Source organism: Rhinopithecus bieti, unplaced genomic scaffold (genome assembly GCF_001698545.2).
Source record: "Rhinopithecus bieti isolate Rb0 unplaced genomic scaffold, ASM169854v2 scaffold_1101, whole genome shotgun sequence".
Taxonomy (NCBI): Eukaryota; Metazoa; Chordata; class Mammalia; order Primates; family Cercopithecidae; genus Rhinopithecus; species Rhinopithecus bieti.
This window is the reverse complement of record NW_016803441.1, coordinates 1,494,728-1,521,797: the sequence shown is the minus strand read 5'-3', so window position 1 is coordinate 1,521,797 and position 27,070 is coordinate 1,494,728. Positions and strand designations below refer to the sequence as shown.

The window sequence follows — 27,070 nt, the reverse complement described above, 5'->3', positions numbered from 1 at the left end:
GAGAAGCATTATACATTTTAAATAAGATTGTTGAAGAAGGCCTTTCTGAAGAGATGAAAAGTAAGTAAAGATGGGAAGATGAGGGAATGAGCATGTGACTGTTTGAGAAAAGTAATTCCAGGCAGAAGTAATTTCATATACAAAAGTTCTGAGGCAGATGGGTGCCAGTGTTTATGTTGTTTTGCAAAAAGGACAGTGTGGCTTAACCAGGTACTGTTCAGTGGAGAATCTGGAAGATAAATTCACAGAGCTGATGGTGAGTGAGGTCAAATGGTTTAAGCCACTGATGGCCTTGCCAGACTTCGGGTGTCAGACTGAATGAGATAGCAGATTTACTGGTGGGAGTTGAGTAGAGAAATGAAACAGTCTACTCAAGGGTTAAGAACCTTCTTGTGATTGTGTTGAGAACAGAAATAAAGATAGAAGATGGAGATACAGATGCAAGTAGTTATTATTCTAATAGTGGGAGTTCTTTCTGACTACTTCTATTTTACTCTGTGAAATGGAAAGCAAATTCATCACCTGAGCGAAAATGATGAGAATGTACTACAGGTTTGGAGAGTGAAGTGATCAAGAGTCATGTACGAGCATCCTAAAATTACAGGATTATGGAGACTGTCAGCCATCAGTAAGGCCCACTTCAGGTTAGAGGTCATGAATTTTAGGTGATATATCAGCTAGTGAGTATTTTACTTCAGCCACTTTTAGCTGTATGGGTACAGTGTGGTGTGGCTAATAATTTGAATGTAACCAGGACTAGTATTTGGTAAATTGCTGTTTGCCAAACTCAACTATGATGAAAGGAGTTGGTGGTGTGCACAAGACAGTGAAAGACCCAAGGAATTTCTGCTAAATAAAGAAGGGCACAAGGACACGAAGAGGGCAAGGCAGTAAAAAGGAAGAAGGGATTGATGGATTTCATGTCTTGAGTCAAGGATTACTGCTAGTAGCAGGAGAGGATGGAAAGTTAAAATGTGGTAAGCTGAGAGTTGGATGAAAAATTCTCATGTAAAGACTATGAAGGCATTGCAGACTTGACACTGTAAAAGCTGCAGAATATGCTTTTGGAGTCAGTGGCTAAGGTAGGGGGGTAGGCGGATGACAAGATCATTAGAGGAGAGGAGGCCAAAAGTAAGAGAGCCCAGGTAGTAGAAACATCATCTATGTCAATGCTACTTAAAGTTGTTTCCATGGACCTAGCCAATTTACAAACTATTACCAGCCCATGATAGCAAAATACAGAAACTGGGAGGAAGTATTCAGAAAATTTTATAGCAATGTAACAGACTAATTTTATATCTGTGAAATCTAATAGTAAAAATTTTGAGCTTATGTTTTTTTCTTTTACAGTTTATTTTATTACATAATTTTTATTTTTCTTTACAGCAGTGTATGTATGGCATCGTTTGAAAACCAGTGAAATATGTGAATGTAGGAGAGTGACAATGAGCCAGGGGCTGAAATCTTTATAGGAATGAGAGGGACATGATTGTTAAGAAGGAGGAATAGCAAGTGGTGTGGTTTGGTGGCATGAGATTCAAAGATGGAAATTTTAGAAAGGAAAAAAAAATGAGTAATGAGGACACACTCATATTAAACCCTCAGTATTCTGAAGACTTTAGAGGAATTAGTGAGCTCAGAGGAGAGTTACACAGCAAGAAAGTGAAGGAAGTGTTGAGCAAGTGTTGAAGAATGGAGAATTACCAATAGATTACTAGGTTTTAGGCTGTCCAACTTTCCAAAGCCCAGCCAATAAGAGGAATCAGAATATTATAGAACTGATACTCATGGAGGTAAATTATATCAACTAAACATTTTATATCAGATACTACAATGATGAGATAAGCTTTATATTTGAGGTTAGTTTTCAACTCAAATGTGTGTAATGTAAACTAAACAACTAAAAGAGGAAGTCAGTGGAAGGGAACCCTACATATTATTATGGGTATTTGTCAACATTTCTCATGTACAAATACAAAATATATAGATTTATATCACATACATTTTCATTTGTAAATTTTATATTACTAGATTTTTTCCATCTTTTCCATTTTAAAAATTAGTCTATAAATTTACTATGTTTTCATGTTGGGAACTCTTCTATTGAAAATCACATGAAAATTCACTTATGAAAATGCAGACTTAATATTAATCCATTGGAATACACAATACACATAGAATACAGTTAATTACCTGTAATCTGTGCCATTGACAGGTGTCCATGTATATGTCCTGTTTCCTTTGTCAATATATCTCTAGAAAGAAGTTTGACGTGGTTATTTTCATGGTTATTATCACATTTTGTATGAATATATACGAAAAGTAAAGCAGTAGAATTTACTTATAAATTTTGCAGTCATTTAATACTCATCTTTACAAAGGTATGAGCTATTTTATTCTATGTTTATTTATTCTGTGTGTGTCTAGCAAAATTTTTGACAGAAATAAATATAAGTGCAAAATCGTAACAGTTTATGCCAAATTATCTTCAAAACATTGAAAACAGTATTTCCTGAAAAACAAATGTTAATAATGAAATAGGACTATGAAGTATTTAGACAAGGCTCAGATATGTCCATACTAAAGTATGTTTAAGAGTAACAGGCAACATCAGGACATTAACGCAGTGTGTCTAGATCCAAATGTGTGATTAGCATATGACTGTTTTTATGAAGCCACTATTATAGCATTATTATGGTATCATAAGAGGCTATTCAGTATCACTGAAGGTTAGGAAAACACCTACATCCACCAGGGAAAGAAAATACAGAGCTAAAGAAGTTCATGCATGGCTATATCTTTTATACATGCACTCTTCCATTAGGTATAGCGATGACACATGCGTAATTTTTAATTTGCTTAGTTATTTTTGAGTTTCATCATTCTCACCAAAACAGTAACATGTACCGAAGTATTTATTGGTATAAGGCACCATGCTAAGCACCTTAAAGTCATTCTGTCACTTGATCCAACCCCTGGAGTATATACTTTTATATCCCACAATTTATTGATAAAGAAATAAGGGTTAAAGAGCAGGTAACGTACTTAAGTTGGCAAAATGTATAATGTCAAATTCATGTTTATAACAACTACACAATGTATGTGTGTGTGTGTGTCTGTGTGTGAGCATGTGTGGGTGTACGTGCAGCAGATGGGGGGAGGGGGAACAGGGTTGGTGAAGAGGGCTTAGTATTCTTAAAAGAATTAGAAGAAACAATGCTTATATATTTGTTACTACTCATATACGCATAAACAAACAGGGCAAGCAAGTGTTGGTCTGCAAGTTATAAATAAAATACGGTATCAGAAAATAGTATCAGAGCAGAGAAGTAAAAATACAAGCTTTTTCAATATCAGTAGCAGAAATTATAATCTGGTTCAGTCTTCAATTTGTAATGAAATAATCATTACAAATCATTGAAACAGACAATTTTAAACATTATTACTATCTATTTTGTTAGTCAAGAAATCTATTTTCCAACTGTTTTCAAAGTTTGGAAACGTTCTCAGATTAGCTTCTTAAGGAAGTCGTTATTCAGTAAGTTTATCCTTACTAAATTCTGCCATCTTGCAGTAAATTTTCTGCATGAAATAGAACAAATGCATTCTAGTTTTAGCCCAAGCATATAGTTATAAAGGACTGTTGATGGAATATGTGTAATAAATACAAACTATTTTCAGATTCCAACAAAACAGATTCACTTGGGCATAAATTAAATTGAAAAGCTCTAATTCTATTTTAAACTTATTTCAGTGGTAACACTAAAATCCATAAAAATACAGTATCATAAGGGTTAGCATATATGTATTAAACATTTGATTATTCATATAACTTCTCATGTATTCCATACACTTACAATTTTCATAGAGTAGTAAGACTCATGAAAGACATGACCGTGAAAAAAATATTTACAAATTAATTTCAGACAGGTTTTGGTGAAAAATATTCAACAAATCAGGTGTAAAGAGAGGTTCTGTGGGAAACATTTCCTAGGTGAGGAATTTCAAATTACTTCCAACTCATGCCAAACATTGTGAAATGTGCTAACACTGGAGATTCCTAGCTCATCAATACGGAAAATGGTACAAGAAAGGTTATATAATTCCTACAACAACCACAAAAATCAACTTCAAAGTTAATAGCTAACCTAAGCCTGTGGAATTCAGCTACTTTGGCTAAACTGCGTAATACTATAATGTGAAGGTTACTATCACATCCTAAATATCTCTGCAAAATCCCTTACATAGACCATTTAGAAAGAGCTTTTGAAAGATACCACCTAAAAATTAGAGTAATATGTATGCACAGAGTTGTAACTGTTTTGATTGTCTATAAAATAGTGAATAGTGATACAAATTATAGTCACTCATAGAGTAAATAATAACTTTTCTTGAAATACCAACATACATAGAAATCTGGAGTACAAGGAAGGCAACATAGTAATTGAAGATTAGCAGTTATGTCTATTTACAATAGTGTGTTCATGAGAGACATTTTAAAATTCTAAGATAGGAAAATATAGACTTTAGCTGAATATTTGTCAAAAAAAGTAATTTGCAGTAAATTGAAGGGGGAAAAATATCAATGGAAGTTAATAGAAAATTACTTTGTAAGCTGAGAAAAGAATGTGCAAAAGTCTAAGTAAATAGATTTGAAGTTTCAACAAAGACTGAAATGTAAATATACCTCCCTTTGTGTTCTGTAATAGGGACTCATAATGATATTAAAATGAGAAAGGCCATGTGCTAAGGAAGGATCATAGTCAGATCCTAGCTCACCTTCCACCTAGGGAAGGATCTGATGAGGAATTTCAGAGAAATGTCATCCATCTAAAAAGGATGAGATTGTGAGGAAAAGGATATAGGTTATACATAAAAGCTTAAATTACATTTCCAGGTTCAAAAGCTTCTGAGACCTATATTTTCAAATACTCAAATGTAAAAATGTCTGTATGTACTCCACATCTGACTGATAATAGGCATACTCCAATATGATAATAGACATAAATCAATTATTTGTGGGGGTAGTTGTGTTATCACAGGATTTAATTTCAGATGTAAGTGCTGGGAAATTTTAAAGTGTGTAACTAGTAAATGAAGATAAATCAAGCCAGAAACAAGTAAACAAAAAGCTAAAAATACAAAATAATTAATATATGGAACTCAATAATTAGAACATCTACCTAGACAAATCATATAAAACACATAGCTATTAAATATTAACTTCAATTTTGCAACATTGGCATGGTGTAAAACAACATGGCAAAATTGCGCATTCTATTTCTCATAAAATGTATGTAAAGTATAATTTCAAGAATATACTGTTAATGTATAAGAAAACATCAAGAAACCTAAAGCAATAGTGTTTTATAAAAAGAAAAAAGAGTTAAAAATATATCTTTGTGAAAATATCCCTCCAGCTAAGAAGTGTTTTAAAAAAAGAAAAATTGTTTCCTAGAGATATCCGTTTTATAATAGTGGATTAATAGAAAAAAGGACAAATTACCAATATCAAATTTTCTTGATATAATTTTATTTAAGAATAAGCTAGAATCAATTCTTACCTCATCTTGAGATTTAACCAGAGTTCTGAATGTTTTTTCTCCACTTTCCCCATCAATCATCTTATTTCGAATCTAAGAGTGAATGAAACAACTACTTTATTCTAGAAACAAAGCTGACCTGCCAAAGTATGACTATTAACATGGTAGTTTTTTAAGTTCTTTTCTTTATGTAGAACAAATAAAATAAAAATAGGGAGTTAGTTTTACCAGTATCTGCAGTTGTTCTCTGGGAATTTTTTTAAGTTACCATATTATACTCATTTTATACTATTTTAAAATTTAAATAAAACATCCTTCATGAAATATTTTCAATCTGTTGGTAGTTTTTGAAACATAATTAATAAAATGAATGGTCAATTACGTTACGGCTGGCCACATTGGAGTGGAAAGTAGTCACTGAGACATAGAAATGTATATGTACAAAATTACATATAACACAACACGGAATGCTTTGAATTTCTGCCTTACACAATGAGTTTCATGTGAGAAAATATTTTTTAAGAGGACTCTTTATACTTTTTTGTTAGTAATTCTTATATCTGGAGTAAAAAAAATCTAAATAAAGGATAGAGAAAACTGTAAACACCTATTTGGATTTCAGATAACAGAGTTGAGTCTCCTTCAGTAGAATACTCCAAATCGTTAAAAATGCAAGGTTGGCCAGGTGCGGTGGCTCACTCCTGTAATCCCAGAACTTTGGGAGGCTGAGTCAGGCAAATTGCTTGAGGTTGAGAGTTCGAGACCAGCCTGGCCAGCATGATGAAACCCCATTTCTACTAAAAATACAAAAATTGGTCAGGCATGGTGGCAGGCGCCTATAATCCCAGCTACTCAGGAAGCTGAGGCAGGAGAATGGCGTGAACCCCGGAGGTGGATGTTGCAGTGAGCCGAGATTGCACCATTGCACTCCAGCCTAGGTGACAGAGCAAGACTCCATCTCAAAAAAAAAAAAAAAAAAAAGGTGCAAGATCACATTATCTACTAAATATTCCAGTCTACTGGCAATTCTCAGAAGTTTCCTCAACTTATTTTTTATAACTCAACCAGTGATTTACATTTGGCTTCAGGCAACTGCAAATAATAAGTAAACAAACTTGGTGTGATTAAAGGAATAATCTGAAGAATATATGAATGTGTGATGTATCTAATTTCAAATATTTGGGTCTGAAAGGAAGGAGTAGATAACAGCTTCTAATGTAAGTTGAGTGTGCACTTATGAAGAGCTCAAAAATAATAAAACTTTACCATGAACCAGGTCTTTTGCTAAGTCCTTTCTATATATTATTTCATTCGATCACTATTACTAATTGATTTAGAAGAAACTGAGGCTTGGAGAATATAAATAAGATCATTTTGGTCACTCAGTGGAGTGACAGCCCAGACACCAAGCTTATCCCTATTACTTTATCCTACTTTATTATGTCCAGTACTTTACAACAAACATTATTAATCACCTAAACACCCTAACACAAGGCCACAGTCTAGGGTAATTAAAATAGATTAAATTCTATTGTTCTACAATTAAAATGCACTGTAACAAGCTATAAAAGAAATATGATGGCCTTTGCAAAGGAGTTAATCCATCTGGAAAAATCCTAAAAATCTGTAATCTGGAATGCAAGAGCCAAGTTCTGCTACTTATTAGCTGAAGAACTGTAGAGAAACTATTTAACCTCTCTGTACCTCAAATGTATCATCAGTACAACAGATATTATAGTGTGAAATAATAGCAACACCAATTTCCAAGCTTCTTGAGAATCCATGACTAACATATGTCATATACCTGATGTTATTTATTATTTATTTTATTTTTCTTATTAATATTCTCATTATTATGGAAGACTCTCTCAGAGGAGGAAATATGCAATTTTGCTTTTGAAATAAAATAGATTGCCAAGTAAAATGTATTAAGGCAAACATGGCAGCTTCTCTCATGCTACTCCTTATGTGCTTGAGTGGCTGGATTCCTTCCAAGTCTTTTTTCAATACTATAGCAACATCCTCCATCTCTATGAGTTTTACTGACGTTTACAAGATAAATTTGTATTAGAAAAGTAAAAATATGTCTACCTTTAGAAAGAGAAAGAACACTAAGGTCAAACCCAACTTAAACATTTATTCCTTTTCCTATGATCTTCCGGATAGGGAAAACCCGGGATCTAGAAAATTTTAATGACACAGAACATTCATCTTTGTGTATACAGTATCTAACAAACAAGCTAACACATTGTAGCTGTTCAACAGATACTTGTAGAAGGAGTGCACACCAGCATCTGACCTGAGGAACTGTTTAGTCTTACTGATTCCACTCACCTCCACTTTAATATCATTCTCTAACTCTGCATCAAGGAAATCCAATGTTACTGGCTCCTGAGATTTGGGGTTCTACACAGAAAACAATAATAATTAGGTACACGTAACGTTATACAATGATGCTGTGTATAAAACAATTCAATGGGTTTTTATGAAATTAATTGTGCAAAAATTACTTACCTAGGATACAATAACTATATAAAGGTATCTTATTTCATATATATATATATATATATATATATATATATATATATACATACACACACACACATATATATATATAGCTTACATATATAAAAGCTAGAGATTGAGCTTTCAGTGCAGGCAATCTTAATTAATAACAAAGTGAAGAGAGTCTCATTTTGAGTGGTGTATTTGATACTGCATTTCTAATCACAAGCTCTTTGGGCACACTACTTCTGAAGAACCATTCACAACTTTCTTTTCATTAATTAGCATGGGAAAGGGGCAAAATATAGCCATTTGGATAACTTATTTGGCCATAAAACAATGGCAACATGTAGGCATACTTTTAAAATTTGTAAAAAAAAAAAAAAAGTATATGATAAAATGTTTTAAAATTATATTTACATTTGCCAAGTAAAACATTCTATTGGACCTGTTCTTCCTTCTGAAAGTGTATAAAGAAAAGGTGCAAGTGTGCTTCATATATTTCAATCTAAGAAATTTTATATTTTAATAATTCAAACGACACCAGAATGCATAAGATAAACTTGTGGTTGCCATAAAGATTTTAAGATTAGTTATTATAATTAAAGTCTTACTAGGATAATAACCCCTGGGTTCACTGAATACTATTTCCTATTGCTTCTTCTTGCTGGTGTATAATAATAAATAAATAATACTGGGGAATAAGATAAATTCTTATTTATCGATATCATTATATAAAATGATACTGTTAGTCTGGCAAATTTACCTCATATTTTCTCAATTGCAAAATGAAGATTCATTGAACTATTTGATAAACAAAATACAGTTAATTCCTCTATAACTTCCTAAGTAATGTAACATGTCATACTAAAATTTTAAAGCTTACTAGACCAATAAAATCATAATAGGTATATGTAATTTATAATTGCAAAATTTTATAAATTGAATTTTAATTTTATTAAAATATTACCTAAATCTGATAACTGGATACCAGTAACAAATGCAAACTATGCTGGATCAGTGCAAAGGTCATTCAAACTTTAATAATATAAGCCTCACAGGCTCTTTCAAAAGATACTTGGATCATCACTGTTTCAAGCACTGTTTTAGGAAGAAACTGCCCAAGACAGTTGCAATAAGTAAAAATGTACGAAAATTAAGCATATCTTATCAAGATGCTGAATGACATAGTATACATGGCAAATATTTACTGACAAAAATGCCTTCCTTCAAAGAGTAATTCCACCTAAAGATGAAAATTTTTTATTGCTATAGTTTTTGATAAATGAACATTCTTAAAGGCAAATTTTAAAAAAACAGCCATGTCTGGCACTTTAATTGAAAAAATATTCACTGCTTAAGTACTCTATCACTATCATCAGAAGATTCTAGAATACTGAAAATAAGTATTAAATTTTTCAAAGGTGAAAATGCTGACCAGTATTGGTAAGATACTAATGACATCTTACTGCCTGAAAAGGAAATACTCATTTGAAATGTAGTGTATTTTAAAAGAAGAAAAAAAAAAAAAGCCAATGTTGAAAATCCTTCTAATTTCTTTGTTTAAAAAATGGAACCTAGGAAGTCCCTAACAAAAGGATACTCTAAAGTTTACAATATTATTCCGCATTGCTCATTTAATGTCCCATGAAATAAATCGTCTTCACACAAACACCGTATCAGCATTAAAATTTTAACAAACTCACTGCAAAACAAAGTCAAAATAATGAAAATAATAAAAAGTAAACAGAAATAAGAGTATTTATCTTACATGCAATGGATAATGCATAGCATGACCAGACCCAAACAGCATGCATGGAGGAGGCATTATCAGGAAGAATTGGCAATATGAAGATCATGTCCCAATCCAGCATACAAAGACACAGAGAAGAAAATGAAATCATAAAAGAAAAATCTCAATGCATAACTTGTACTTTTAAAATAGCAATCTAGCTGACCATTTTTTTAAAAGATCCATCAAGGGCATGGTGACTACAAAATTCAAAAGCATAATCTTTCAATAAGAAAGCACCAAGAGAGGCTGAAGAAATGGAAAATAGTCTCGCATACCCATTATTTTTGTTTGATATTTAAAATACCTAGTATTTCTCATTTGCAAAATTTGGATATCAATGGAAATAACTACCATACCATTTGTGGAAAGGAAAGAATGCAAAGTTAACAAATTTTAAATTGAAATAATTACTAGATAGTATTACAAATGGTACTTAGTGCAAAAATGTCCTTCAAATTGAGGAGTCTTGTATGGTTGCTAGTTTGCCATTTAGAGTTTTCTTAGAATGAAAACAAAAATAAAACAAACCATTTTCAGGTTGTTTATTTTTTAATTATATTGTTAAGAGTTACATGCAATATTTGAGGTTGCTGCAAATACAAAAATTCACTAAAATGCACATGACTGCAAAAGTATAAGATAATATATAAAAAGAAACATGCAAGGATAGTAACAAAATAATATACTATATCAAGAAAGGCATAAACATAATTTTAAACTTTATAGGAATTATAAAAGATATGAGACTTTCATATGCAACAATATGAAATTCAGTTTGTTCTATAATTCTAGCACTGGAAGGGAGTTAAAGCTTCTCAACTAGTTCAGTGGCTCTGCACTTTAGAACTCCATGGGGAGCTTTAAAAACTATTTAGAGGCCGGGCATGGTGGCTCACCCTTGTAATCCCAGCACTTTGGCAGGCCGAGGCAGGTGGATCACGAAGTTGAGAGATTGAGACCATCCTGGACAAGGTAATGAAACCTCGTCTCTACTAAAAATACAAAAATTAGCTGGGCATGGTGGCTGGAAGCTGTAATCCCAGCTACTCGGGAGGCTGAGGCAGGAGAATCATATGAACCTGGGAGGCAGAGGTTGCAGTAAGCTGAGATCGTGCCACTGCACTCCAGCCTAGCGACAGAGTGAGACCCATCTCAGAAAATAAAATAAAATAAACAAAACAAAACAAAAACGATTTAGAGGCCTGGTCCCATCATTGCCAAATTAAATCAGAATTTTCAGAGGATGAGGCAGGGAACTGACATACATTATTTAATTTCCTAGGTGAATATACTGTGTAGGGTGGAAACTAGTTCAATTCTCCTGCTTTTCAGATGAAGAAATTGAAGCACTACAGGATTTAGTGGAGTGCTCAAGAACACAGTGTTGGCTATTAGAACCAAACTAGCACTCAGTTCTACTACTTCATAGCTTATCCATCTCTTCTTAATGACCTCTTCATTTTAATGTCACCCACTTTTTTATGTATTTATTCATTTTTTTTTTTTTTGAGATGGGTCTCGCTCTGTCACCCAGCCTGGAGGCAGTGGCACAATCTTGGCTCACCACAACCTCCACCTCCCGGGTCCAAGCGATTCTCCTGCCTCAGCTTTTCGAGTAGCTGGGACTACTGGCATGAGCCACCATGCCTAACTAATTTCTTTTGTATTTTTTTATTTTTATGTTTTAAGTAGAGACAGGGTTTCACTATGTTGGCCAGGCTGGTCTTGAACTGCTGACCTTGTGATCTGCCCTCCTCAGCCTCCCAAAGTGCTGAGATTACAGGCATGAGCCACTGCGGTCGGCCTTAATGTCACCAACTTTTTTAAAGAAATGGTAGGCTTACCTATAAAATCTTAAATAATGTTGAACATCCTTTGAAATTCTGGAAGTATCCTTTTATGCTGATTATTAATAGTTTTACTGTGCATATAGAAATATTGCATACATATGATAACGGAAGTTTTGTTGCCAAAAGGAAAAGCTTTTGCAATGAGTTTGCCAGGTAATAAAATTCACTACTTATTTGCACTTTGGTACATTTTTAATTAGCTAAGGGAAATTTCTTTAATGTCTAACCCCAAATTACACTTTTTAGAAGTTTTGGCTTAAAATGTGTGGCTTATGGCAACTGTCACATAGGAATTGTATTTTATTTCCACTTAGAAGTAAATTTACAAGCAAATTGTTAGGATCACATGAATTTGATATTAATTTTATAATTTTAAGAACAAATTTATTTTTAGAAGCCATCTCTTTATGATTTCTCTGATTATTAACCTGATTCCATAATTGACTTTGCAATCTTTAGTTAGCCAATACATACCCTCTACCATTATTAATAACATTTTTTGCTCTGGTTTATTAAGAAATGATGCTCATCTCCATTTCATGCTCTGGAAGCTTGATGTCAGGAAAGGCAGCTTTAATTATATAAGCTTTAAGAACAGAAGCTTAATCTCAAGTCGGATTTAGCAAATTTGAAAGCACTGTTAAGTCTACCTTCATTCACCGTTACCTGGATATTGGGTCTCCTTTTTCTTAAATTAATTGTTGGTATACCTACACCAATAGGCTGAAGCAACAGAAAAATGGTAATTCATCATACTACATATCAACATAGGTAGGGGTTCTATCCTATAATCAATTTTCCTCAGATATTTCCTTGATTGGAAAAAGATCTAAATGATAGACTTAGAATTCAAAGTATTTGGTAGGTATGGAGTTCATGAGTCAATAAAATAGAAATTTAAAATATCTTCAACGAATAAAACTGTTACATGAATAGTCATTTTAAGAAAATGACTATTATTTTCTTTTCTAGAAAAGTACATATTTGGGAAGTGGGAAAAAAGGTTGTTTGTCCCAGATTACTTTTCCATCGATTTGACCAAAAAAAGAAAAAAAAAAAAGAAAAGAAAACAACAATTGTTAGAATTTACACGACCCAAATATAAATATTTTTAATGTCCATCCCTCAATTTATATGTTGAAATCCTCATCCCCAGAGATGATGGTATCCAAAGGCTTTTGGGAGGTGACTAGGTCCTGGTTGGTGGGTCCCTCCTGAATGGGACTGGTGCCCTTATAAAAGAGGACCTAGAGAGAGACGTCTCACCCCTTCTCCACGTGAGGTTAGAGTGAGAAGATGGCTGTGTATAGGGAGGCAAACCCTCACAGAACACCCATCTGCCCAAGCCTTCATCTTGTACTTCCCAGTCTTCAGAACTGTGAGTTACTAAATTCTGTTTATAAGCCACCCAGTCTATGGTATTTTGTTACAGCAGCCTGAATGAACTAAGAAAATTATATGATATTAAAAAGTTTTAATGTTTAATATTTGTGCCTTTGTTTTCTGAAGTGATACCAAATGTTCTATCTGTGGAACTAATGGAGAATGTAACCATAACAGTGTAGATTTATTTTAAATATTAACTTCTCAAACATAGATTCTGCACAATTTCCTATACAATACATATTTCTTAGAATTGAACAAAATGAGGTATCTAACTAAGTAGACCTAACCTGGTTATTTGAATGACACAAAATGGAAGAAAGTTAAAATGCTTTTTGGAATAAAGCAGAATATATAATTCAACTCATGTCAAAATGTGGTCATGCTCGTAAAAGTACAAGCTTAGAAAATGTTGTGAGTCCTTAAAAATTAAATATGTGAAAAGTCCGTAGCTATTTTATTTAATGATATTCTGGGGGCTTTTAAAAAACACTCATCTACAAAAAAACTTTCACTGAAATATTTTAATTAAGGTTCCCATATCAGGAGGAAAACACAGGCATTGATCAAAAAATACTTGCATAACATTAGATTTTCACCTTATTAAATAATAATGGCTGCTATAGATAAGCATTATTTTTCTTCACTTTTTTTTTTTTTTTTTGTTTTTTTTTTTTTTTAGACGGAGTCTCTCTCTGTCGCCCAGGCTGGAGTGCAGTGGCCGGATCTCAGCTCACTGCAAGCTCCGCCCTGGGTTTACGCCATTCTCCTCCTCGCCTCCCGAGTAGCTGGGACTACAGGCGCCCGCCACCTCGCCCGGTAGTTTTTGGATTTTTTAGTAGAGCGGGGTTTCACGTGTATCCAGGGATGGTATTCGATCTCCTAGACTCGTGATCCGCCCGGTGCTCAGCCTCCAAAGTGCTGGGATTACAGGGCTTGAGCCACCGCGCCCAGGCCCTTTCTTCACTTGTATTAATGAATTTCTGATAAAATAATTAAAACTAATTTTGTTAGTATACTGATCACATATGTTCCTTTGTTTTGCGTATTCTAAAAACCAATATCTTATACTATGTCATCCTTTTATGAGGTCATTGTATCAATCTGTAATAAGCGTCCTCCTTTAGCCCACAAAATGGAAACATCATTAATATTTAACTGAGTTAAGATGAGAATTCACAAGCATATTTAATTCAACAAGCATGAACTTCAGAAATAAAGAATAAACGATATTCAGAATAATTTCTTTTTCATGGTGTTTGAAATAGTATTGTTTGGAGATGTCTTCTGTAATACATATTAATATTTGCTTTAGTAAAATCCAAATATAAAAATATGAAAAGCTAATTTATAATATGGAAGAAAAAATAATCAGTTGGGCTTAATGAAGTGCTAAAGAATTTATTTTCTCTGTAATAATTTTAAATTTTAGTGGAATTATTTCAAATATGAACCAATATAGGTTAATGTCATTCAAAATAAGTAATATTTTCTACTAAATATTGGTTTTTAGGTAGAATGTAGAAAAGAAAAAACTTCAAATTATTACTCTCTTTGACTATGAAAACCACCCTAAAACTGTTACAGTCATTTAGATGGTAGAGAGATATATATATATATATCTCCATCATTATATGCATATTGTCCTTATTCTTCTTTTTGTCTATGATATATTTTAGTTCCATTTGGGTGAGGGTTAAAGGTTTATAATTATAAAAGTAGAGATCCTTCACACCCACCCTTCATCACATTACACTTTTTTTTTTTTTTTTTTTTTTTTTTTTTTTTTTTTGAGACGGAGTTTCGTTCTTGTTGCCCAGGCTGGAGTGCAATGGAGTGGTCTCGGCTCACTGCAACCTCCGCCTTCCGGGTTCAAGAGATTCCCCTGACTCAGCCTCCTGAGTAGCTGGGATTACAGGCATGCACTGCCACACCCGGCTAATTTTGTATTTTTAGTAGAGACATGGTTTCACCATGTTGGCCAGGCTGGTCTCGAACTCCTGCCCTCAGGTGATCCGCCTGCCTCGGCCTCCCAAAGTGCTGGGATTACAAGTGGGAGCCACCGCACCCAGCCCACGTTACACTTTTATTACTTTTGAATTACTTTAGTTAGGGGAATTTAATTGAAAATACACTAGATATACAAAGCCCAAACAATAATACTGCAAAATTATTAAAAAAATTAAGATATAAAAAGATAAGTTTTCAAGCTATAGCAAAATCATGGGATGATTAGCCAAACACAAATTACTCTTTTAAGAGGAATTTAACAGGTTATACTTTTAAAGAGCTGTGGTAGTTTAATAATAATATGAAAAAGTACTTATGCAATATTTATATTAAAATAACACGTTTAGCATAACTAGGGTGATCAACAGCTACATGTGCTACAAGTAATTATATGATGAATTTGATATGGAAATAAGTTCCAAAGTCAGATAAATTAAAGTAGACATTAGTTATAAAATGTAATATTATTTAATGTATTAAAATAGATAATTAATGTATTACATTTAATGTAGTTTTGCATTCAATAGCAATAGTTCTCTCATGGATTTGAACAATATTTAAATGACACAACTTTGTGTGTATGTTCACACACTTGTGGTATATTCTAATATATGGCTAACATTACATATCCATGACTCGGGAGAAAGAAGTAGTATGCATAAGTCTGCATGGTTTAAAGGATCTTCAATATTATCTTCAAAGTTAAGCAATAACTAAACAGATGCTTCTAAGGTTACAATTATAAGACTTTGATTAATTTTACGTCTAAATAAATTTTGCTATTAATGCCCTGTGAAGCAGTTCATGAAGAGTGAAATGAGTTGTTCAAGATAATTTATGAAAATATCTTGAGAAAATAGGCATAAAAATTAGGATAATATGGCTCATCGATGGCATTTTATCTCTTTCAGATTAACTTGCTGATTAATAAATATTTCCCATTTCTGAAGCCCATCTCATGAATTTTACTTATTCAATCTCTTACGTCTCTTTACAGGCCTGTCCTAAAGTAAAAGGAAAACCATTCTGGGATATGGAAAGCAGAGTTAATTACTAGAAGAGAAGGGCAATAGAAAATGTGACCTGGACATAGACGAACATTACTAATATTTATCAGGTTCAAATTCATGTCTGGAGCAATATCCTTTAGTATCTTACAGCCTTAAAATCAAAGTCAGAAGTGGAATGCATGAAATTGAGGCTCAGTGGGTGATAATGGCTGTCTTTGAGATAAAAATATTACTGCAGCTAAATTGGTAACAGAAAATGAAAACGGCTTTCACTCTTTCATATATTATGATGTGTTGTCTTGACATCTAAGAAGAGAGCCACGTTACAGACTGTACTTTGATATTTAGTGTTATATAATAAATTTTAAAACAACAATCCTATTAGGAACATTAGTCATTAATTCTACAAAACACTACCCAGTGTAAACAAATTATATACCGACCTTTGGCTGAAGATTTGGATGTAATAAAACATAACCATTAGGATCGATTGCAAAGTAATACCCATTGGGGCACAGCTGGAAAAGAAAAAACATAAGCTTAGATATGCCTGAGTCACAATTAGAAATCTAGATTCTTTTAAATACATAATGTATTAAATACACATTTTATAGCATGTTGAAAGATAACATGGAATCATTTTATTTTAGAGATGCTTTTAACCATGTAGTTCCTTTGCTAAGATAACTGTCCATAATTTTTGAGAATTACCTAAGTGCTTTGTGGCCAAGCTACATTAGTACAGAGTTCTAAACTAGAAAAGGTATCAAAAGAGCAAATTTCATCTTACTGTAAAACGTGGTGTCAGTCTTTTAATATCTTCCAAAGACACATCTACCCCCATCACACCAAGAATCAGCTGGTTCTATAATAAGAGAGCAAAAATGGCATTTTATATCAAAATTTACATATTTTACACAATTATCATATGCTCAAATTTTGCTGGCATTATGGTTATATTCCATATTAGTTTAAATGTATATATAGGGTGAAGGACTCTTGGTGTCAATTTACAAGGATTCTCAGCTTTGTTTCCTACAACTTTATCATCATTATCATTTAACTTAGCAAAGAAAATCTAGATAATTGAGGCTAAAATATATAAAAGATAAATAAAAATGTTTGACACTTCTTGTACCCTTTTCTTCTAATATTTATTTTCACTGCTATCGTATAGTCAACGCTTATAGCTGTGTGTCTCTATATGTGAGTTTAGACTGACTTTATGGTTTACTATAATTAAGAAACCACAAGAATGTCCAGCTTAAAGATTACACAATATAGAATAAGAACACATTGGATTTTTGCTGCAGATAGTTCCTGCGTATGTAACTATCCTGAAAGTATGTGACCATATTGGTGATAAAATCCTAAAAAACACTATTTCTAGTCACGGCTAATAACTTCTATATACCAAGCAACAGGCATCACAGTTTTAGGTGCAAGTAGAGGAGATTTGTGGCAAACTGCCATCATGATCTTCCATGGGACATAAAGATGGAAATTGTGTTAAAATTTTGAGTCCAAAATTGTTGTTTCAAATGGAATTATATAAATTATAAAATAATAAATTTGAAATGTGCTTGCAAAAAATTATAAAATCTAGTAATTACAAAAACATTTAAACGTTGTGGAGGTACAGATAGAGTAAGAAAGTTCTGTCAACAACTATGCTCTTTTCCATGAACCAATCCTAGTCTGAGCAAAAACTTCCCAACTGAAGCAATCTCTTAGTTCACAGTGAGATTTGTGAACACGTATGAGAAAGTTAGAGAGTTACTCTTTTATGAGTTACAATATTTAGAACCTGCAGATAGGTAAGAATGGTAATGGGTCCCCAAAGAGAAATAACTGTTTTCTATGGCCTCCTTATTAAAATAAGGAGTTCAACTGAGATATATAATAACTGATCAAACAACGCTTAAGTGCAACAGACTTCATGAAACCATAAAGTGGAAATAAATATTCACTCAAATCAAGTATATCACCTACATTATAAAATCAGTCTCTAGTATTAAAAAACTCAACTTCAAAATCTCAAATTCCTTCTGAATCAGACTAAAAAATTGGAATGCAATCCTATTTAAAATCAAAAGCATTTAACAAATAAGAAACAATAAGTATAAGATACGTATTTTTTAGAACTTTTAAATAGGCATTTTACTGCACTGACCAAAACCAGTGCTATAAAATTAAGTATTCTATGAAATTATTCTTCTTGTATCCTAAAATAGAAAAAAATAAAGAGAAATATTAATTTAAATCAGATCCTTAAGTTACAAGATAATTTTTAAAAAGCTACTGTTTGGGAGTTGGGGAGGAATGATTTAATATACCAATGTACACCTGATACAAACATCACCATGCTTTTGGTCTTTGGATTTTTCTTTCTAAACTCCATTAATATCTCAGATGGATTCTTAAAATATGCACACAATATTACTGTCCATTTATCATATAATTACTCCCAGAGTCTGACTCTGTGTTCTCATCAGGTCATAGTTAAGTGGAGTTAAGTTGAATCTTGGCTCTAGGGCAACAGAGAGTTTGACCTGCATTTCCTTTTTCCCAGGTGGTTATCGCATAGGCAGCTGTTGCCTTTGACCTCTGGCCTCACAAGACAGTTACACTGCGTGTGTTTTCTTATGGAAATATCTTATCCATGTTGAGCTTCAACGTCACAGTTTGTCATTTATTATTATTAATTTTATCAATTAACTTTTAACCTTTAAGTTTGTCTTATTTTCAAATTGGCCGGTTATGTTGAAGACCGGAAGAGTTCCAGTAATGACAAGTCCCAGTTCCTAAAAATAGATTCAGAGAGAAAGGGCAAATTAAAATTACAATTTAAGCTTTGTCAGAGTGCATTAGCCTTTGATATCTGAGACTGCATTTTATAGTTACTTTATAAAGATCCACAAAAATTAGTAACTCATTTTGAATATCTATTAAAATTTATTTTAAAATATCAATGAAAATATCTTGGAGAAAATTAGGACCTACTAGTCAGCTACTGAAGCATGAAACATTTAAAATAATATTCTAAGATAACTTTAAAAATAATCAACTTACACAACTGGTCAACAGCCTGTATGCATTTCAGTAACTCTCTGTCCACTCCCTTTTTAATAGTGATAGTTCACCTAATAATATCAGGGCCTCCATAAGCAGAGTGATAATAAAATATTATTTTAAGTGATTTACTTAGCTTCCCTTTTTGTAGCCTCATTCTTAATTTTTTTTTATGCCCTAAGCCAAAGACTTAATGCTAAATGACAAATGTGCAGTTGAATAGCATGATAAATAAAATAAACATTCTATTGATACTGCATATCTGGGATATTCTAAGTAAGTGTTATGCTCTTCAGAAGAAGCAATACTACTTCTAAGTAGCCCCCAAAATAAGCAGTACTTTTTGACAAGGTAAAATGATGAAGAAAAGACAACTGAAAGCATCAAATATAAAAGTCTAGTCTGAAGAGTTTAACATAATAGAAATAATGCCATCCTATTAATAGGCATATAATTTAATATATTAAATGAATTCATAGAGATTAGTTGAAATAAACTGATTTTCAAGTCAGTTTGCTTTTGTTACTGACATCTATATCCATTATAATTTTTAGCCACTATTTCATGTCAAAACTACCTGTTTATCAAAATCACTCTTTAAAATAATTTTTAAATTATTGTTTGAAACTTTGAATTTGCTAAAATGAGAAAATATTATTAATCATCTCACAAATAGTGATTCCAAATCCAAAGTTCATGAACTTGGAACACAGTTCTGGAATCAGAACCGAGTTCATAAAGTTGGATTTGGAATCATTATTCATTAGAACATTAAAAATTTTATTAATATCAGGGAGCAAATGTTGTGGTATCAGGTTGTGGTTCATAATTGGGCACATAGGAGGCCCAAATTCAATGGGAATGATGAATGAATTATGGAGGAGAGACAATAATAGAGAAGCTTCCAGCAGACCAAAATACCAAATTATTTGCAACAAATAAAACTAAGGAAACAACCAAACATATTTGGGTGCATGATGATTGACATGGTTTGGCTGTGTTCCCACCCAAATCTCATCTTCAATTGTTGTTCCCATAATCCCCACGTGTTGTGGGAGGGATCCAGAAGTAATTGAATAATGGGACGGTTTCCCCCATTCTATTCTCATGATAGTAATTTCTCAAGAGATCTAATGTTTTTATAAGTGGCTTCCTCCTTTGCTCAGCACTTATTCTCTCTCCTGCCGCCCCATGAAGAGGTGCCTTCCTCCATGATTTTAAGTTTCTGGAGGCCTCCCCAGCCACATGGAACTGTGAATCAATTAAACCTCTCTTCTTTATCAATTACTCAGTCTCGGGTATTTTTTCACAGCAGCGTGAGAACAGACTAATACAATTATATATATAATATATATATATTATATATAATACATATATATGAATATATATGATACATATATATGAATAGATTAATTCATAAAACTGGTATCCAAAAGGTAATTCAGTAAAGATTTGGTGAAGTGTCTCTTAGAGGTATAATCTATATGTAGAGTTTTAAAAATGCTACCGTGGTTTAAGACGAGGTAGATATGGATGTAATCATTTCCTTTGCATTTTTACTGCATACCATTATTTGCTTCTAAAAATGGTAAAATATAGCCTAAAGTGAGTTACTAGATTACTAACATATTGGATTTAAGATAATTATGAATGAACTTATTGGAACCCAACTTGAATTTTTTCTCCTCATTTATTAAGCAGACCAAAAACTTGTACTCTACTCTTGAGCACTGCATGTGTCTCTAGAAAATAAGAGAGAAATAAAACAAGATTTCTCTATCCTGGAATTTTAAAAATATTTTCTAGAGCCCCAACTCTTGTCATATCTCTTCTTATAAAGAGCTTCACTTTGTCTCCTAATTAAAATGAACCCTCCACAATATTGTCCTAATCTCCCCTTATCACCAAAAATGACCAGGGTATCATTTTTTTTTGATATACTCAGTGCTTCCTTCCCCAACTTTTATGCTATACTCCATTTCTATGGTTTCACTTTTCACCACCAACTGCAAAAATCTGACACTAATATGACCAGCTAAAATGTCTCCATTTTCTTAACCACAATCCACTTTGCCCCAATATTGGCTTCTTTATTTTGAAGTCAGAATTCTTTTTCTCATTATATCCATTATATTTGGTTTTAAAATATATTTACCTTTTCTTTTTTAATATAACTGTTTATTTTGACCAACATATATTTTAATCTCCTGTGTGGAGAGATTATAAACAAATAACTAGGAATATATGGGGATCACTTTATTATTTTCAAACCAGTAAAAAGAATGCTGTATGTGTCCAATGAATAGCAAATTCACGTGTTTTTTTTTTTTTTTTTTTTACATTTAGTTTCAGCTTATAGCACAGCACATTTAGAACCAACATTTCCTCCTAATGTCATTTGTGCTATCAGTAAGAACCTTACCAGCAATGCAGACATGCTGGCTAATGAACTTCCAGTCAAAAGAAACACAACAGGGCATAATTATTGACTCCTCCTATCACACACTGTCCTGTGATGGATTTGAAAAGTGCAACATTTTGACCACAGCTTTGGATCACTGTGTGACCTTAAGTAAATACGTGATGTCTAAAAGGAACACTGCACAGTAATTTTAAGCTAGGGCTTGAGGTAAGCAAGCTTCATGCTTCATTTTATCTTTCTTAGCGTGCAAGGCTGATGTTAATAGTGCCTATGTTTCTTCTAACTTCCTGTATATGTTTATTTTCTAAAAACCAAACGATAAGTAATTCTAAATGGACTGAATTTTGCCCTGTGGGTTCATCATTACATTTGGAAAAGTAGTAACAACATATTACTGATCTCCAAGTAGGGAAAAGGGTTACTGAATCAGCATTTATTTTTCAGGTCTTATTATTTTGATTCTCTCCAAATATATTATTTTAGTAAATCATTAATAAGTTCTTCTCATTAAGACTAAACATAAGAATAAAGCTTAAGTGCGATGATTATTATTTATAATTTTCATGTCAGGAAGTAAAATTACATTTAAACAATTTTCAACTTTGGCCCTATTGACATTTTTGGAGGGATAATTCTTTGTTGTGTGTGGTGGGCAGTTTTCCTCTGCATTAAAGGATGTTTAACAGCATGCCTGGCCTCTATCCACTCAGGGGTGTCCAATCTTTTGGCTTCCCTAGGCCACACTGAGAGAAGATGAATTGTCTTGGGCCACACCTAAAATACACTAATACTAACAATAGTTGATGAGATTTTAAAAAGAGCAAAAAAAAATTCATAATGTTTTCAGAAAGTGTAAAAGTTTGCGTTGGGCTGCATTCCAAGCCATCCTGGGCCCCAGGTTGGACATGCTTGCTCTAGATGCCAGCAGCAACCCCTCCCCTCAAGCCATGACTATCAAAAATGTCTACAGATTTTTTCCAAACGAACTGTAAGGGGCAAAAAGACCCCCCTGTTGAGAACCACTGCTTTTGAATTTAATGACATATCTTTACTAAAATGTCAGTTGTGCAACGGACAATTTAACATGTGTTTATTTCACACCAGATTTGATCATCTCAATGACGTATCTCCATAAAAAGTCTGAGATTGAATCTTGCACAAAAGATTATACTAATATATTAAGATGTTTGTGACGATTTCAGTATAGGGTAAAGTTTTTGCCTATCTAACAGCATGTATTCCTGAGTTTTAGCAGATTCTGCTATAGTTGTGGAGGATAGACACGCTTCTATGCTTCTACTAGCTCCTATACTTTAAAAATACTTTCTTCTAAATTATTGTCCAAAATCTGCAAAAATAGATTCAAATTCATGAAGACTTTCATGTTTTTTTTTTTATATTAACAATTTAAAAATTTACTGAAATGCCCATGTATTCAACATTCCAGGTTGGAAATTCTACATTCTCAATGAAGGGATCAAGCAGACAATAAGCTAACACTTTGTATTTGTAATTCTCGACTACATACAAGTCTATGTTTTTATGTAAATTATATAAATTCCAGGAAAAAAGTCTGTGATATAAGAAATTTGGGGGAGGATTTAATGAAAAGGTAACAGAGACATCATCTAGAAAGAAGTAGAAATCATCTGTGTGCTTTTGTTATGAAAGTCTTTGACTGAACAGCTCAACTTCTTACCAATGCATCCAGGTACACATTTGTCCATTGGACTTGCTTAGCTTTGTCTCCTGCTAAAACCATTGGTCTTCCCAAAACATCCAAATATTCCTGTTTATGGAAAAAAAAAAAAAGTTGTGGTTAAAACTAGGAATGCTGTGTTGTAATAAAAATTACAGAGAAAAAAATATCCTAGAGTTAAAAATGAATATAGAATCAAAATTATTGATACTGAATATACAATCAGATAACTTCTATTTTGGGTACTCCATAAGCAGTATGGCTACGTATTTTGAATCAACAATATGTGACTTATATTATTTATACAATCTACCTACCCAAGTTTTTTTCCAGTAACAATCAGAACATTGTTTTCTGTGTTACAGCCAGTAAGTGAAATACGTTCCTTGTGAATTGTTTCATGTTAACCTAAACTATTTAAGGCTCTGTGATTTACTGCATGGAATTGCACAAATTTAAAATCATAAAGCAGCCACATACTTTCTTTCATATCACAGATTGTTTGGCTGAAATTCAAAACTACATTTAAACACATCAAAAAATAAAGGAAATACTGTGCCAAATCTAGACATCAGACTCAAATGCAGCTGCTGTTTCATTTCAACATTCAGTGTATTCAGTATTCACTTCCACAAATGCCATGTTATTTATGCTAAATTTTGACTTTGTTTATTTTGTTTATTTTGTTCAGCTATGTTTAAAAAGGAGTAGCAATTTTCATAGTAATTTATGATTTAAAAATAATAAATATTTAAAATAAATTACTACATTCTACAAAAGTTATTTAACAGGCGTGATTTCAACTGAATGATGTTAGAAAATCATCTCCTTGTTGTAACTTTATTTTAGATAGATAAATAGATCCACAGGGGTTATTTGGGAGGTATTTAAGTTCCAACTAGGTCCCTGTACAATTTGTCCGGCATAATTAGTGTTTAATTTTATACATGGTACCTACAATTTGAAGAAACTTTAAAAAATCATTTGCAGAACCAAGTTCAAATTACATGAAATGTATTTTTAGAAAATTTGATTTTCTGTATTTTCTATGATGTTTTTAACATCTGAGAGTAACAATATACTCGTTTTATTTACCTGAGTTTTGGGTGTTTGAAAACACTTGCAGTGTTAATGAAATAAAACCAATATATCACCAAGATACTCAGTATTTTAATATAAGTGTAATATTACAGATAATTTTCTCCATATGGAGCATATTTAAACCAGAAAAGAAGTATCTTATACTTGAAAAAAAAATGTAAACACGCTTTAAATAATCATACCTGAGTATTGATTCTTATTGCACCAATGGAAGGAATTTCATAATAATAACCTGAAATATACATATATATTTATATATAAATGTTACTTTATAATCAAGGGCCACAAAATTATTTTATTTTATAAATATTCATAAAGAGTATTTTGAAAATAATATATTTCACTTCAAAATTGAACTAATACTGAAATATCAAAATTAAGAAAATGGTTTATGAATCATCACAACAAACACACAGGCTTTGTGAAAAATTTCACTACATTTCTTAGTTACTATAAAATAGGTATTATTCTTCTATGAAGGAATAAGAAACATGGAATCATTAAAAATATTTTTTCATTGGATAAATTATTAAAGATACATGATGGATAATTATTATATTTATATAAAGTCTTTGCCTAAATATAACTTTCAGAAAAAATTTAGGTTCTTTTTGTTGCCATGGCATCACAGTTCATTTTTCAAATTAATATATTTTTTTCTCAGTAACATCATTCTTTCTGAGTGAAAATATGAGCTCACTGCACAACATTTGAATTATCCTGGAATGTATAAGATAAGATTTTTCAAAAACAGTAATTAAACCACCCAGAGAAAAAAATATATATGTCATACTCTCATACTTAAGCTTTATGAAATTCAGGTATTGTTTCATTCCTAATTTTTCATGTAAGATTATATCTGATATATATCATCCAGTATAATTCAGTGTAATACATTATTTTATAAATGTGGAAATATAATCAGATGTCTGAATTTTCATATAATGTAATGCTAATGTCAAAATTTGTATGTGTTTTCTCTAAAGAAACATGTTCATAATCTTACTCCTGCCTGATTCTTATAAAAGTTAGCTACAACTTTAGCTTATTTTAAATAAGCACACCTAATAACAGCTACCAAAATATTTTTTCTTCTAATTAACTAGAAGAAAACAGATTTGTTACCTTTGTTTTCACAGGCCATCCACTGAATAGGTCCTCTGTCATAATTGTGTTGACCAACTGAAAACGTGAATACACGTACCTGGATGAATTGAAAAATAGGTATTCATTAGGCTTAATAAAATTTAATTGAATGGCAAAATAAAACAGCTAAATTTTCTATTAAAAAGAGTGTTTTCTGGTTGAATGATACGACAAGAAAAACTGAGGTCAGTAAAGACTTCAGAAAGGGACCAGAGGAAAATCACATAACCTACTGTAAATATAGACTCCAGCTGCTACATTTAAATTTGTACCTAAGTGTCCTCTTGCATATTCCATTCCTCAGGCAGGAGCATGACTAATGTTTCATTCATAGAAAGTACATCTTTCATGGCCAAGCACGGAGGCTCACGCTTGTAATCTCAGCACTTTGGGAGGCCGAGGCAGGTGGATCACCTGAAGTCAGGAGTTCAAGACCATCCTGGCTAACATGGTGAAACCCCGTTAGTACTAAAAATACAAAAAATTAGCCGGACCTTGTAATACATGCCTGTAATCCCAACTACTTGGGAGGCTGAGGCAGGAGAATCGCCTGAGCCTGGGAGTTGGAGGTTACAGTGAGCCGAGATTGTGCCATTGCACTCCAGCTTGGGCAATGAGAGCGAAATTCGTTTTCAAAAAAAAGAAAGAAGGAAAAAAGGAAAGAAAGAAGGAAAGAACGAAGGAAAGAAAGAAGGAAACAAGGAAGGGAGGGAGGGAGGGAGGGAAGAAAGAAAATAAAAGAAAAGAAGAGAAAAGAGAAAATAAAAGAAAGAAAAGAAAATACATCTTTGAGATCCAACCTCACTTCACCTGTCTTACATAGTTATACATGTTACCTACATAGCGAGCCACTGCAAAAAAGTTGATTTCCCTATTTCATAGGTATGTAGTAATGAAAAACTATTCAGAAAGGTCATTGTACTTCAAAGTTGCTTAAGGCAATTAAACTCTGATGGTTTTCACCATGGAAATAATTAGGATGCACACATATGATTATGTTGTTAGTATATTACTTATTTTCTATAAAAGTTGGCTGACAAATGTAAGTAGATATTCTAAGCTCCTAGGATTTTTAAATATAACCAAAATATTGACTGTTCCTAACATGCTAAAAAGTATGAAAATATTTTAAAATCAATTGAGAGTTTTTATAATTTAAGTATTTATTGAAAGCCACTAAATTTAAATAATAGTGTGAAAATATAAAAGGTAAATTCCATGAGGTCAACCTATACTTAATAAAATGATTTTTTCATATATTGATTTTTACTAATTTAGTAATCTAAGTAAACCAATACTCTCAAACCAACATTTTAGCTATTTCTTTTTTTATTTATTTATTTTTATTTTTTATTATTATACTTTAAGTTCTAGGGTACATGTGCATAACGTGCAGGTTTGTTACATATGTATACTTGTGCCATGTTGGTGTGCTGCACCCATCAACTCTTCAGCACCCATCAATTCGTCATTTATATCAGGTATAACTCCCAATGCAATCCCTCCCCCCTTCCCCCTCCCCATGATAGGCCCC

General features: G+C 32.5%; 1 protein-coding gene across 5 annotated transcripts in view; it reads right to left on the bottom strand.

Annotated features, from left to right (window-relative positions):
- Positions 1–27,070, bottom strand: part of CACNA2D1 (calcium voltage-gated channel auxiliary subunit alpha2delta 1) — a 524,117-nt gene that overhangs the window by 42,986 nt on the left and 454,061 nt on the right. For 2 of the 5 annotated variants that reach the window (XM_017884005.1, XM_017884019.1), the window contains exons 13-21: positions 25,516–25,594; positions 24,573–24,622; positions 23,290–23,379; positions 18,823–18,900; positions 16,887–16,961; positions 16,540–16,614; positions 7,878–7,949; positions 5,565–5,636; positions 2,194–2,255 (exon numbers count right to left, since the gene is read on the bottom strand). In XM_017884005.1, the coding sequence (XP_017739494.1) occupies positions 2,194–2,255; positions 5,565–5,636; positions 7,878–7,949; positions 16,540–16,614; positions 16,887–16,961; positions 18,823–18,900; positions 23,290–23,379; positions 24,573–24,622; positions 25,516–25,594 (653 nt within the window). Of the gene's footprint in view, positions 1–2,193; positions 2,256–5,564; positions 5,637–7,877; positions 7,950–12,359; positions 12,417–16,539; positions 16,615–16,886; positions 16,962–18,822; positions 18,901–23,289; positions 23,380–24,572; positions 24,623–25,515; positions 25,595–27,070 lie in introns of all 5 variants that reach the window. The other 3 variants (XM_017884014.1, XM_017884023.1, XM_017883995.1) reach the window with 2 other exon arrangements.